This window comes from Molossus molossus, unplaced genomic scaffold (assembly GCF_014108415.1).
Source record: "Molossus molossus isolate mMolMol1 unplaced genomic scaffold, mMolMol1.p scaffold_m16_p_13, whole genome shotgun sequence".
In the NCBI taxonomy this organism is placed as follows: domain Eukaryota; kingdom Metazoa; phylum Chordata; class Mammalia; order Chiroptera; family Molossidae; genus Molossus; species Molossus molossus.
In genome coordinates this window covers 86,987,102-87,000,149 of record NW_023425348.1, presented here as the reverse complement: position 1 = coordinate 87,000,149, position 13,048 = coordinate 86,987,102, and the positions used below count along the sequence as shown (strand labels likewise).

The 13,048-nt window shown below is 37.5% G+C and overlaps 1 protein-coding gene across 1 annotated transcript; it reads right to left on the bottom strand.

Annotated features, from left to right (window-relative positions):
• Positions 1-6,012: 6,012 nt before the first annotated feature.
• On the bottom strand, positions 6,013-12,658 carry MS4A2 (membrane spanning 4-domains A2). Its single transcript, XM_036259067.1, has 7 exons — positions 12,517-12,658; positions 11,346-11,448; positions 10,681-10,815; positions 9,013-9,069; positions 8,343-8,498; positions 7,914-8,012; positions 6,013-7,082 (listed from the first exon to the last, which is right to left on the bottom strand). Exons 1-7 carry the CDS (start codon positions 12,576-12,578, stop codon positions 6,984-6,986), a joined length of 711 nt encoding a protein of 236 aa, XP_036114960.1. The 5' UTR covers positions 12,579-12,658; the 3' UTR covers positions 6,013-6,983.
• Between the last annotated feature and the right edge of the window lie 390 nt (positions 12,659-13,048).

Sequence of the window (13,048 nt, the reverse complement as noted above, 5' to 3'; positions counted from 1 at the left end):
CATTTAATAAACTTATTTTGAATATGCATGTTGGATTTATTTTAATCCTCACCCGAGGACATTTTTGCATTTATCTTCAGATAGAGTAAGAGGGAGAGAGGGAGGAAGAGAGAGAGAGAGAAACATTGATGTGAGAGAGACACATCGACTGGTTGCCACTCGCACAACCCCAACTGGGGCTGGGGACAAACCACAACCAAGCTTTGTGCCTTTGGCGGGAACTGAACCCAGGACTCTCTGGTCCGCAGGCTGACGCTCAAACGGATGAGCCAAACTGGCCAGGGCGCATGTTGGATTTTTAAGTGGAAACCAGGTAGGCCCTTCTCATTTCATATTCTACCTTGTGTAAATGGGTCTAGAAGACTGGGGTCAGTATTTCCCAGATGCCTTTGGTGCCAGGGTTCTGGATGCAATTTATTCTTTGCAGGAGATATGTACTTAAATAAGATTTGGTAGGAGAAAGAGGGGTATACATCATAATCTGATAATTAGAATTCTCTCTTTGTCTTTGATTTTGGACAGTTTCATTTAAATGTGTCTTGAAGAAAGTTGTTTAGCATTGAGATAATGGGGTGATCTATTATCTTTGTGAACTAGGATGTAAAGGTCTTTCCCCAGGTTTGGAAAGTTCTCAGCTATTACTTTAAATAAACTTTTTGCCTCTTTCTACCCCTCTTCTTCCTCTGGAACTCTAATCATTCTAACATTTGTATGTTTGCTAGTGTCCCATAAGTCATGTACACTTTCTTTGCTCTTTCTCATTAATTTTTCTTTGTTGGTCTGAATGAGTTATTTCAAAGTTTCTATCCTCTAGACTATTGATTCTATCTTTTGTTTTATCTATTCTGCTATAGAGGCTCTCTATTGTGCTTTTTTGGTTGTTGTTGTTCATTTTGTTCATTAAATTCTTCAGCTCCAGAATTCTTGTTTGGATCTTTTCTATGATTTCTATCTCTTTGTTAAACATCTCATTTTGTTCATGAATTGTTTATTTTATTTTATTGAACTATCATTTTATAGTTCATTGAGTTTCCTCAACACGGCTATTTTGGTTTCTTTAGCAGCTAAATCACAAAATTCTGTGTCTTTGAATTAATTACTAGAGGATTATTGTTATCTTTTGGTAACAGCCTGTTTTCTTGATTCTTTATGTTGCTTAGATTTTGTGTTGCTATTTTCACATTTGAATCAGTAGACACTTCCGAAAATCTCTATTTGTCATCTTCTAGTGGGAGATATTTTTTCTCGGCTCCACTTATATCTGATTTTTCTCCAACATTGTATGTATACACCTGCTCCATATTTTTTTACTCCTTGTGGCAAAGATCTTAAACTTATAACAACATCTTCTATGGTTCTTATGACTCACCAAGCTGGTGGCTGGAAACCTCTTTATTTTTTCATTAAGGTGATGCTATAGCTCAAGCTTGTGGTTTCTGCCCTGTCCACAGATCCCACCCTGTTTCTTTCAGGAGACTGTTTACTGAGGCTGGCCCTCACTGCTGCACTCAAGAGCATGCACAGGGAGCCAGCTGCAAGGTGGGGAAGGTATGGGTTTAGCACTTGCTGTGGGGGTACCTGCAGGCATGGGGGAATCTCAAGTGCAGTTCTCCTTGCAGCTTGTGGCAGGGTTTCATGCTGGAGTCCTAAAATCAGTCTGTAAGAAGTGTTCCTTTAACATTCTCTGATATTTTTATCTGCCCATTAACCACTGCACAGCTAGGCGAGACTTTTCTTGGGCCCCTTAGTATATGGTGTTAAATCCCACAGAGGTATTTATGTGTTTTCCTAATAGACTGATATTATGTGTTCAAATATTTCTGACTGCTGAAGAGAAGAAGATATGCTTTTATAAGTTTCTCCAAGCTTATCTGAGCATTTTCCTATAGCCTCTTTCCATCTACTTTTCTGCCTTTTTAGGACTAAGACAACATCATCTTATAATATATATTTCTTGCATTTTCACTTACCTGGTAATATTCTGTATGAAACCTACTAAGAATGACCTTCCATGGTATCTCCTAGGGTCTCATACCTACTTTTTCCAACCAGAAATAACAAGGTATATGTGAATTTTGTCAAAAGTTTTTGATAAGATAGAATGGTGTCACTTTTCCCAAATTCAGGTTTAAGACTAGGCATCAATATTTATGAATGCAAAAATATGTCCCATACACCATTCTAGGCATTTGGCTACATGATCTTTGAACACAAACATGTAGTTGAAGTAGTAATATTAAATATATTCATTTAAAAAATAAGAAAAATAAATTAAGATAAACTTTAAAAGGTTATCCAAGATCATGAAGCTAGTATCTAATGTAGCTACTACAACTTGCTTGTGGATATATTATATTCCAAAGTCCACATTCTGCACAATCACTTCTCCTCAATGTTGTTCATTAAAACACTATGCAGAGAGTCCCTGGTAGCAGCTGCTTAGGAGACATAAATGAGCCCATTGACTGTGGAGTGAGCAGAGTTTTTCCAGTGGAGGGAAATATACATGAAACACAGATGGCAACTACCATGGACTCACACTCTTGTCCATATACGTTTATGTCAACACTCAAGATGAAATTATAGATACAGTACTCCATTTTTTTTAGTGATTTTTATAGATACAGTCATAACTCATAGGATGGAATGATTTGGAAATTTTTATTTCTAAGACAATTTTCAGAAAGAGTACTTACTTTGATTGGCTTTTGTCATGGGAGTTCAGGACTAATGTTATCGTCTCAGATGTCTTGCTAATTGGTACATCAAAGAGCTACCCCAATCACAAACTTAGTTAATATGATTTCCACAAGCACAGGTCATGGAAACAGAAAGATCAGGTGGAAATCTTTTGTTCCAAACTGCTCATTTTCAGTTGGAAAACCTGAGATCTGCAAAGGGAACAGACTATCTCAAGTTCACAAATAAATTAGAGTCAGGACCAAGTAAAATGGGACTCATGGTTCCATGCCTTTCAACTTCATCCCACCATTTATTGACAAGAGTTGGTTGATGGTCGTTCTTACAAGAGTTTTCTGTCTGTGGGTTTATTAATAGGTTGTCCCATTTGATAAAGCATTGATAGAAAGGAGGGCTCTAGAAGCTGTTCGTGGTCCTTGGCACCACTGAATTGATGCTTTGATTATATTATCCTTGATCATCCTCTCACCCTCATATCCACAGAGAGAGAGAGAGACAAGAAATCAAGTTAAATGATTCCAATTTATTGCACAAATACTAGCAATTGATACATCAAGATCACAAGTGCACTAATAATAAATGATAACACACTGTATCATGGGGTAAGGTGATCACAAAGCAAGAAATCAAGACTGGATGAATAGGTAGGTGTTCATCAGGCAATCTTTATGGAGAAGATGACCTTTCAGCTGAAATATTTAGAGAGATAATTTGGAGCAATGAATGAGTTGGAACATGGCAGTTGTATACTCAGTGTGTACTTGAAGTGGGCACATGATAAAAGACAGGCGGGGCAGGACAGCTATCAGAATGGTCTTGAGACAAAAATTATGTTGTGTACATAGAAAATATGCAGTCCACAATGTGGTTAAAATATGAATTGAGTGGGGAAAAGAGTAATATAAAATATTATGCAATTGTAACAATGGACTGGATCTATTTCAAGAGGTCCTGGTAGATTAGGCTCAGTGTTAGGGTATTAATACATATGCCATGGAAGTGTGATCAATACCTATGGATGCTAAAAAATGAAGACACAGCTTAGAAAGTTACACAGTGAAAGGGTATATTTTCATTCTGCTGTTAAATTTTGAAAAACAAAATTACTTCAGAAAAATTAAAATAGAAAACCTGAGATCGTGAGGTTAGACAGTCTTACCAAGTCACTTAATCACTTGTATGATTATGTGATCACTTTCATATTCTGAAAAATTAACATCTAATTGTCCCTTTTTAAATTTTGGCACTCTAAATACATAAGACATAATTAATTATTTTGTTAATGAATTGTGAATAATACCCTCAAACTGATTTTTCAGTACCTCCACAGGACACTTCTACTTAGGCTAAAGATTTGAATTCCTTTCTCCTTCTCTTAATAATACAAACATCAAAGGCAACAAAATTATTTGGCTTCTTTTCTTCACCACTTTGTATTCACAATCTACTCTCTTATTTCTCTCTTTTTTTTTTTTTGCAAGCTTTTTTAAATTTTTATTTATTTATTTTTTATTATATATATATATATTTTTTTTATCCTCACCCTAGGACATTTTTTTATTTTTTATTCAGATAGAGCAGGAGGGAGAGAGAGAGAAAGAGACAGAGGCTACCACCCACATGACCATCCAGGGCCGGGGACAAACTGCAACCGAGGTACGCACCGTTAGCGGGAACCGAACCCTGATCTCTCTGGACCCAGGCCAACGCTCTAACCGCTGAGCCAAACCAGCCAGGGCCTCTCTTATTTCTCATACCATATATACCCCCCACTCCCTGTAAATGCCTCTGCAAATGTTTTATTCAGTTCCTCATCACCATACCCTGTTTTGAATTTCTCTGCACCTTTGCATTTATTTACCACTTGTATTTTCTCTGCCCTTTTTCTGTGCTTTACCTGGAGTTGATTCGTCACAACAAACTTTTCTCTTGCCCAAGCCTGCAGATACTGTCTCTGATGGTTACCTTTCTCTAATTGCTCTCCACTTTCTGTCCACTTTGGGCTGTCTACTGTTTCATAATGCACTCTTCTGAATAATTCTTACATCTTCCACCCTAGGTTTTTCCCCACTCCACAGTCCCTCTTGTTATAGGCAAGTGAAGGTTAACTTGGCTTCACTTTTATCTCGAAATAATTCTCTTAGAGGGTTTCACTGAATAATGAGCTCTCTTATAATGACACAAATCTCCATCACCGCATTTCTTCTCTGCAGAACTCTGCCGAGAAGCCCTCGGGCCCTCTCAAGTTGCATTTCTTTTGGTCTCCTATACATGACCATCTAAAACCGAGTCTGCTTTAGGTCTGGCTGTATTCCTCCCCATTAATTCTTATTCCTGACTCCCCATCATTTCCCTCAACATTTCCAGGTGTTGTCCTTTGATCTTAGACTCAAATACTTAACATGTTACTCGACCAGTTGCTTGTCTAAATTTATCCTTTTATTCAGCTTGTTAACAAAAAGACCAACTAGTCTTTCTCTCCATGTTTTAGATATGACCATTTCTCTCCATGTTCACTGACTTCATTTTAGCTAAGGTTTTCATTCATTTATTCTTCTTTTATTTTAAATTTCTCCTTAAATGACCTTTCCTCTTATGGTTTCCCTCTCACTAGACACTAAGTAACTTAAACTCCCCTCTGCCCACTCATCCATCTACAAATATCACGTCCGTGAATGCACTGATTATTCGACAATATACATATTTTTTGTGTGTGGTTTTTTTTTGTTTTGTTTTTTTTGGTACATGCCCCTAGCGGAAACCAAACCCAGGACTCTCTGATCTGCAGGCTGATGCTCCAACCGCTGAGCCAAACCAGCCAGGACAATACACAGATCTTAATGAGGCTTTGAATTTTTGAAAATAAAAATCACGTATTATCATGGATAGAATGTAAAATATTTACATTTAGAAACTTACATATAGTGTAAGTTGTGTGTGTGTGTATTTGGTTTGAAAAAGTCATTATCTTGAGAGAGGAGCAGTCTTGGCTAGAAAATCTTAAAGAATGAGATGGGATTTAAGATAGGCATTAAAGAAAGAAGAAATTCAAGCAAGTTCAAGCCAGGGTGCTGATGTGAGGTGGTTAAGCACAAAGCATATTAAAGAGAAAGTTGAAATGGGACCAGAGAGTGAGGCTTTTGAAGTTAAGATAAAACAAACTTAAATTGTATATCATTGGAGATTACTAAAATATTGAGATTGCATATATATATATATATATATATATATATATATATATATAAATTAGATAATTTATATAATAATCTCTTTTAGAACACTTTTAATTTATAGCACATGTATGTATGTGCATGTGTTTCTACAACAGACCTTTAGTGCTGGCAGGTAAATTATGCCTAATCTTAATTTTATAGATGAGGAAACCCATATTAAGTAAATGGTTAAACAGTTTGCCACAACTCACTCAACTAGTAAGCAATCAGCCTGGGATTCCAGTGCAGAATCCTTACATTTTAAAAGATCATTGATCCTTCTAATATATTATGTTGTTTTCTCCATATCATAAGATCAAACATAAACAGGAAGCATCCATTGCTAATCCTGACATGAATCCACCAATATGTTCAATACTTGCTTGCAGAATCTCTAATCAAATCTCTACGTGACTATACACCTAACTCAATTTTTAATATCTATCAATTCAGTCTTCTTATTGCCTCCAAATTCACTTTAGAATCATTTCTTTCTCCCTGTCTACTCTGCCTCTGGGATATCCTCCCTGCATCTATACCCATCTGCTCCATAAATATTCACTGAGCATCCCCTGTGGGTGAAATACTGGGATACACAATGTGAAAGATACAAATACTAATCAGTTCTCAAAATGTTTGCTGACTGGTGCTTACAATCTACTGGGAGATGTGTATCGCGTCCATCATGTCTGTGGATCTTAAAAGGGGATGAAAACCAAATATCAAACCATTCAAGTTTAACTCAGCTCTCTACCAGCCTTCCTCTTGTTTTTCCTGTTTGCACAGTTAGAGGCACACAGTAAATGCTTACTGCACATTGATTTCCCAGGAGAAATGGGTGTGACATATCAATAGGAAATGAGAAAAATGGGAGTCGATTAAATCTACAAATCGGGCAGGGAGGGGGTGGTACTTAGTTGTACAGAAACAAAATATTATCATCTGGAGAATAGATCACAAGGTAAAACTGGCAGATCATAAAGAGGACTGAAATTTTGCCAGTAGCCCTTTAAACAAAGATCTGGCTTTCCATACCCTTTGCTATGAATGAGAATATTCTGAGCATGATTCTTATAACTCAGTGGGAGAAGATGTCTCCACTCTCTCTTCCAGCTCACTGTAAATTGGTGAATATACATTTAATTCTTCATAAAGACGATCTTCTGGAATCTGGTGAGGAAAAAAAGTATTCAACATCAATCACCAAGAATTTTCCACCACTAGAGGGTTTGTTCGAAAGATGTATATCATTTCACATTCGCTCCCATTAGACTCTAATTATTCCCTCCATCTCCAACAAACCATGCCAGACTGGCTGACCAAGTAGGCCCAAAATAAATTGTGTTGGTCAATGACAAGCTGGTGAGTGTGTCTGAACGTTGGTATACCTGCTGTCTTGTTTGTCTTTGGAGGAAAGTGATCAAAACAAGGTAGCCACACTTGAATGCTTCAGGCAAGTGGACAGATGGAGAGAGTGTGTTTCACTTGAAAGTTCTAAGTAAGTATGTGCATCAAATGTTGGCAATTTTTTTTTCATACGTCAAAGGTGCAATGGGTGAGCAAGGCAAGTGAAAATGCAGGATACAGTTGTGAATTAAGGAGGAAAGAAGTGGGAAAGAGCAAGTGGGAAGGTAATAGCCAAGGTCAAAAAGAGAGAAAGGGAACAAATACATGGGAGCTCTTCTGGGACAGAAAATAAGCCAGGTGTCTGAGCGTTTCCAGCACATGCTACCTGCTCATTCATCTCATGCCCAACACATTTCATAGCATCTGCGTTTTCTAAAATGATGAAGGTTCTGCTATCCTAACCCTTAGCCACAGAGATACATTGCTGAGTGGAAAATCTGACTTGAAATATGAGATTTGGAAACCAAAACACTGAAACTTGGAGAAATACTTTTCTGGAAGAAATGTTCCAGGAACTCTAGGCCATATGTTTAAGTGAGTAAGCTCAAATTCTTTAGCCTGTCATTCAAGATTTAGTATCAGGCCTCTGCCTACCTGATCTTTTTTGAAGAATTCTCCAACTCTGTAGACTGTGACTAACACAGCAACCCCAAACCCCAGGATGGTGAGAAACAGGATCATGGCCACAATTTTCTGTTGAACAACAACCAAAAAAGACAAGTGGAGTCACAAAGGTAGGTGTCCCCGGGGTGCATTCCCTTACAGCAGTCCCCTGTTTTCATCACTCCCCACATGATTAGACCCTATAAAGTGACACGCACACACACAGGAGATGGTTACTCAAGGCAGATGACTCCAACCATGCAGAATTGAGCTGGGCATGGGAGGAAGAGGTCATCAGCATCTCCATGCATGAATCTACAGAATACCGCATTATGTAATAGAGGTTGCAAAAAGGGGGGGGGGGGATTGGAAAAGGAAATGAGGACTTCTTACTTAGATCAGGACCTGAGAAATACATACAGTGGAAAAAAACACCGCAAAGCAGAAGTCATCCTGGTGAACTTTCTGGCAAGGGTTGATATAAGCCAAGCTGATCTGTAGGTTGTTGACCAGGATAAAGATTCCTATTCCTGCAGCTATGCTGCTGACCAGGTTCGCTCCCAGGCTTCCTTGTATCTGATAATAAAAAATATTTAGACCTGTTCTTGCACTTGACAGTACATTCAAGTAGCCGATCAGCACTTCAGGGCTAGATGTATCCAGTAAACTCTGCACTTATACAAGATACAGATTAAAAAGAGAGATCTGAACATGTATTTGTTTAATAAGGACCTTTAACTTTCTTGCTAGGACCACGTTCAGGAAAACCCACATGGGCACACAGAGCCTCTCCTTAAATAGTTTCCTTAATTGGAAACAAATAATTTATTAGATCCTATAGCTATACTTACAAGGATAAGGCTAGTGTGGGGATATTTTCTAAACAAGAGTCAAGGTAATTACACTTTATTGTTTTTAAATGACACAATTGATATTTTAATGAGTATATCCAATACAAAATAGGCTGGAAAATCATCACAAATCCACATTTTCTCATAACATAAGAGATGATGACATGTCACCTCAAGACTCTTAAAATTCAACTGTTCTTACCTTCTCAAGGATGAACAATGACAGAATTGCAACTCACCAGACATGTTGCACTTTTCTTTTCAGACATAATTGACAAAAATCCAGAAATAGCAAACTGTCCAAAGGAAGGGGGGAAGTTCAGTGAGTCTGCTCTTCTCTATGTCCCTTTCACCCCCCTCCTCCAAATATAGGGTCAAGTTGTGGGTACTCTATAAAGTTAACCTTTCAGGTTTTCCATGAGTTCATTATTTTCTTGTTCTTATTTCCTATAGAGTGCTTCTCAAAGTTAAGTGTACACATGAATCATATGACGGTCTTGTTAAAATGCAGATTGTTCCTTGGTAGGTCCTGGATGGGGCTTTAAATTCTTCGTTTTTACCAGGCTCCCTAGGTGATGCTGAGACTGATAATCCCTGGGTCACCTTTGGAGTAGCAAGGTCCAGCAGCACCTGGTGCAGGATTCTGCTATGAAACTACTCTCACTGCATTGTAACTATGTGTATGAGCACCTTGTATGTTAGACTGTCAGCTCCTTTGAATGAGAAACGTGTTTGTGGCATGCATATATCTAGAGACTGACATATATCATGTAGACATGTAGTAATTATGAAAATGTACATGGTGAAAATATATATCAATAGAGTAAGTTCAAAGCAATTTCAGAGATTCAGATTGTATAAGAGGTTGAGAGACACTAATAAGCTAAGTGTCTGGAATGAAAAGACAGAAGTGAGAAGGTACAAATAAAATATGGCCAAAGTTCAAGGAAAGCTCTGATCTGACCGAATTCTTGAGCAGAGTGCCAAACCAATGTGATATTTTTCAGATTTAAAATATATCCTGTGAATGACATGTAGATACAAAAAAAAAATGACATGGGTTAATTGAAAATGATGATGCTGAGTGAAGGAAGTCAGACAGTAGAGAGAACATGCTGTATAATTCCATTTATATAAAACTCTAGAAAATGCAAACAAATCTAGAGCGACAGAAAGCAGATGAGTAATTGCTTGAGAATGGGAAGACAGGGATATAGGAAAGGAAAGATTACCAAGGGTCACAAGGGAACTTTTGGAGGTGATGGATATGTTCATTATACTGATGTGATAATGTTTTCACAGGTGTGCATGTGTCAAAATGTGTCAAATTACACACCTTATATTATATATGTGTAATTTATTGTATGTCAATTATACCTCACTAAAGCTAGATACCTTTATACTTTCATTCAGTCATCTAGTTTTCTAAACAGTATAATGGTTAAAAGAGATTCAATGAGAAAGCCCCTGAAAGACTTTCTAGGGCATAAGAGAAGTTCATCAAATGCCTTTGACCATGTTGTCCTTACTTCAGTTGCCTCTTTGCCCTCCCTTTATTAAAATAACTTTATTGATAAATTAACGTTAGGGACATTTTTCTGGAATTGGATTCTGAAAGTTTAGGTTCTATTTTCATTTTTTAAATGTCCCTTGAGCAATTCATTTAACTTTTATTAATCTCAGGTTTCTCATCTAATAAAAGTGTGCTATCATGTTTAGTCCAAGGTGTTTTATAAATTGTGACTATATTTTATACAAATTTATATACACACAAACATAATATAAATATAAATATGTTATTATATACAATCTGAATACTAGAGATAAACAATTGGGTAGATCTGATTCGGGTAAGAGAAAAGTTTTGTGTAGTGTTATTTCAGAGACAAAAATAAATAGATACTCACAATTAATGCTCCCCAGAATGGGTAGCCTGCTTTAAATGATGAAAATAACTGTTTCTCAAATTCTGAAATCTCGAACATGGTGTAGACAATTGTTCCAAAACAAAGACATATGGAACCAATTAGAATGTGTGTTACCTGTAGAAAAAAATGCATAACTTTTGTGGAATAAAATGATATTTTCCCAAGTTTCTTTAAAATTGAGGCCAAATGTGGGGAATTGCTTCGGTGGCTTAGGAAGTCCTGAGAAAGGATTTAAATGTGCTATTTTCCAGTAGCTTTTGGCCACTCAAAGAATTTATACAGGCATGACCTAATGCAGGAATGGCCAGTATAATTTTCATCACCTTTACTCAGGTACACATGGTGGACATAAGTAATTGTCCTTTCCATCCAAGTGAAGATAAAAATTATAAATCTTTCACAGAAAGATATTATATTAATCCACCAGCAGTTGGCCAGAGTTGGTAGATCCTATTTGCCATTTTCATTCTAATCTTCACGAGGAATTGCTTCTTTCTACCCAACAAGGCCCAGTTGGCGTCAACTTTTCATCTATTGGGTTCTTTACTCCTTATGAATCCAAGTGGAGAAACTGTTGACGTAACCAAATACTCTTTCCTAGAGCCAGTCCTTCTTTTAATTGGGGTTGGAGAAGGCTCACTTACCCCCAGAAATTCCAGCTCCCTCTTCAAAAGTGTCAGCCATGTCTGGCGCGGTGGTGGGGTGTTATGATGGGAAGGTGCTTCTGAACGTTCAAATTCAGGCACTCTGTGAAGTTTAAACAGAAATCCAATCACGAGGAAATTTCCTAACCCCTGTGTGCAAAGTTCTGAACTCACAAAAAGGGGAGTTTTGATTGTTTACTTTTTCAAACCAATCTTGCAATTAAAATCTTCATTGCAATGAATAAAACACTGAGGCTCAAAGGGTCCAAGTAACTGGGCAAGATCACTAATCAGTGATTAGAGGAGACAAAATGGAACAAAAACTGTGCCACGTGTTTTTAGTAACCCAAGAATTAATCCAAGTTCTTTCTCATTAATCTATGCAGGCGAGTGAAAATAAAAGCTATCAGACATGTTTACCTGTGCATCTCTCAGCCCTTGTAACATAGAAATGTGTCTGAATATATTTTGTCATGGATACACCCAATTTTATGTGCACAAAGAAATGGCTTTGAAGGGTTATTTGAATCTCTGATCCTGTTTTCATCTTTAGAAGAGGTTAACTAGAAATACCCCCCCTTCTAAAGATGTGGAATAGATTTACATTTTGCAATGATATTCAATCTGACGTTGATCCCCAAAGATGTGTTTTCAGCCTCTCCTAAAATCTTTCAAAGGAAAGTCTTAACATGTGTTCATGTTTAGTATTCAGAGGAAAACTAAATTATCTACTTATATTGACCTTCACACCAAGAACAGTTCCCTGTAAGCAGTGGGGCAGGATTCTACAGCCTGAGGTTCACAAAGACTAACCAGGAAGGAGTGCAGGGTCATGTTTAAAAGTGTCTGTCTGTTAGCAACATCAGACACAGAGGCAAGAGATTTATACTGATCGTACAAACTCCTCTACCTCATACCTGGAATGTGACCCTTTTTTTTAGAAAACATAAGTTATTCCCAGTTCACAAGCTGAGCAAAAACCTTCTTCCCCATCAACCAGAGAGAACTACTGGAAAGGAATAGCAAATTGCTTCCTTATACTCACTATATTAGTTAAACCAGATGGGTCCATGACTGAGTCCATGAATTGACTTCTCCCCAGCACTGTGACTATCTCTGGTCTATTAAGTAACTGAGAATAAAAAATATATATATAATAGCCTGTGCCTACCTGGAGGGCTCCTGTGGATTTGGGAGAGCAAGATCCATTCTGCTTATATTTTCTGTGTCCATTTTTTAAAATTAATCGAGCTATCCAGTAATGAAAAATATTCTAAACAACAAGCCTTGGTGGGCTTCCTCTCAGGGTGTGCTCTGCGTGGGCAGTTGAGATGGACTGGCTCATGACATTGATGACTATCTTCATAGTTAAGACATTTGTCAGACAGATAAGCTTACTGGTTGATTAAGATCAACAGGGTGTTTCTAGTTATTTTGAAGAGAAAAATTGAGCTGTCTACTGAGTAGGAACTAGTATGAGACTCCTAGAGAATAACTCTGCCTGAAACCAGCAGGATTTATAGACATGAAAAATGAAACCGTTTAATGGAGATTGAGAAGGTGAGGGGGAAAAAACCTGCCAAACAAAAAGAGATGTCCTTTTCTTCTGGAACTTTCTTCACTCTGATCCCACTTTGGCCATTTCCATGGCGGAACTCTCCCATCGAACTTTTGAAAAGTCCACCTTCCCTGTTTAAGGCATA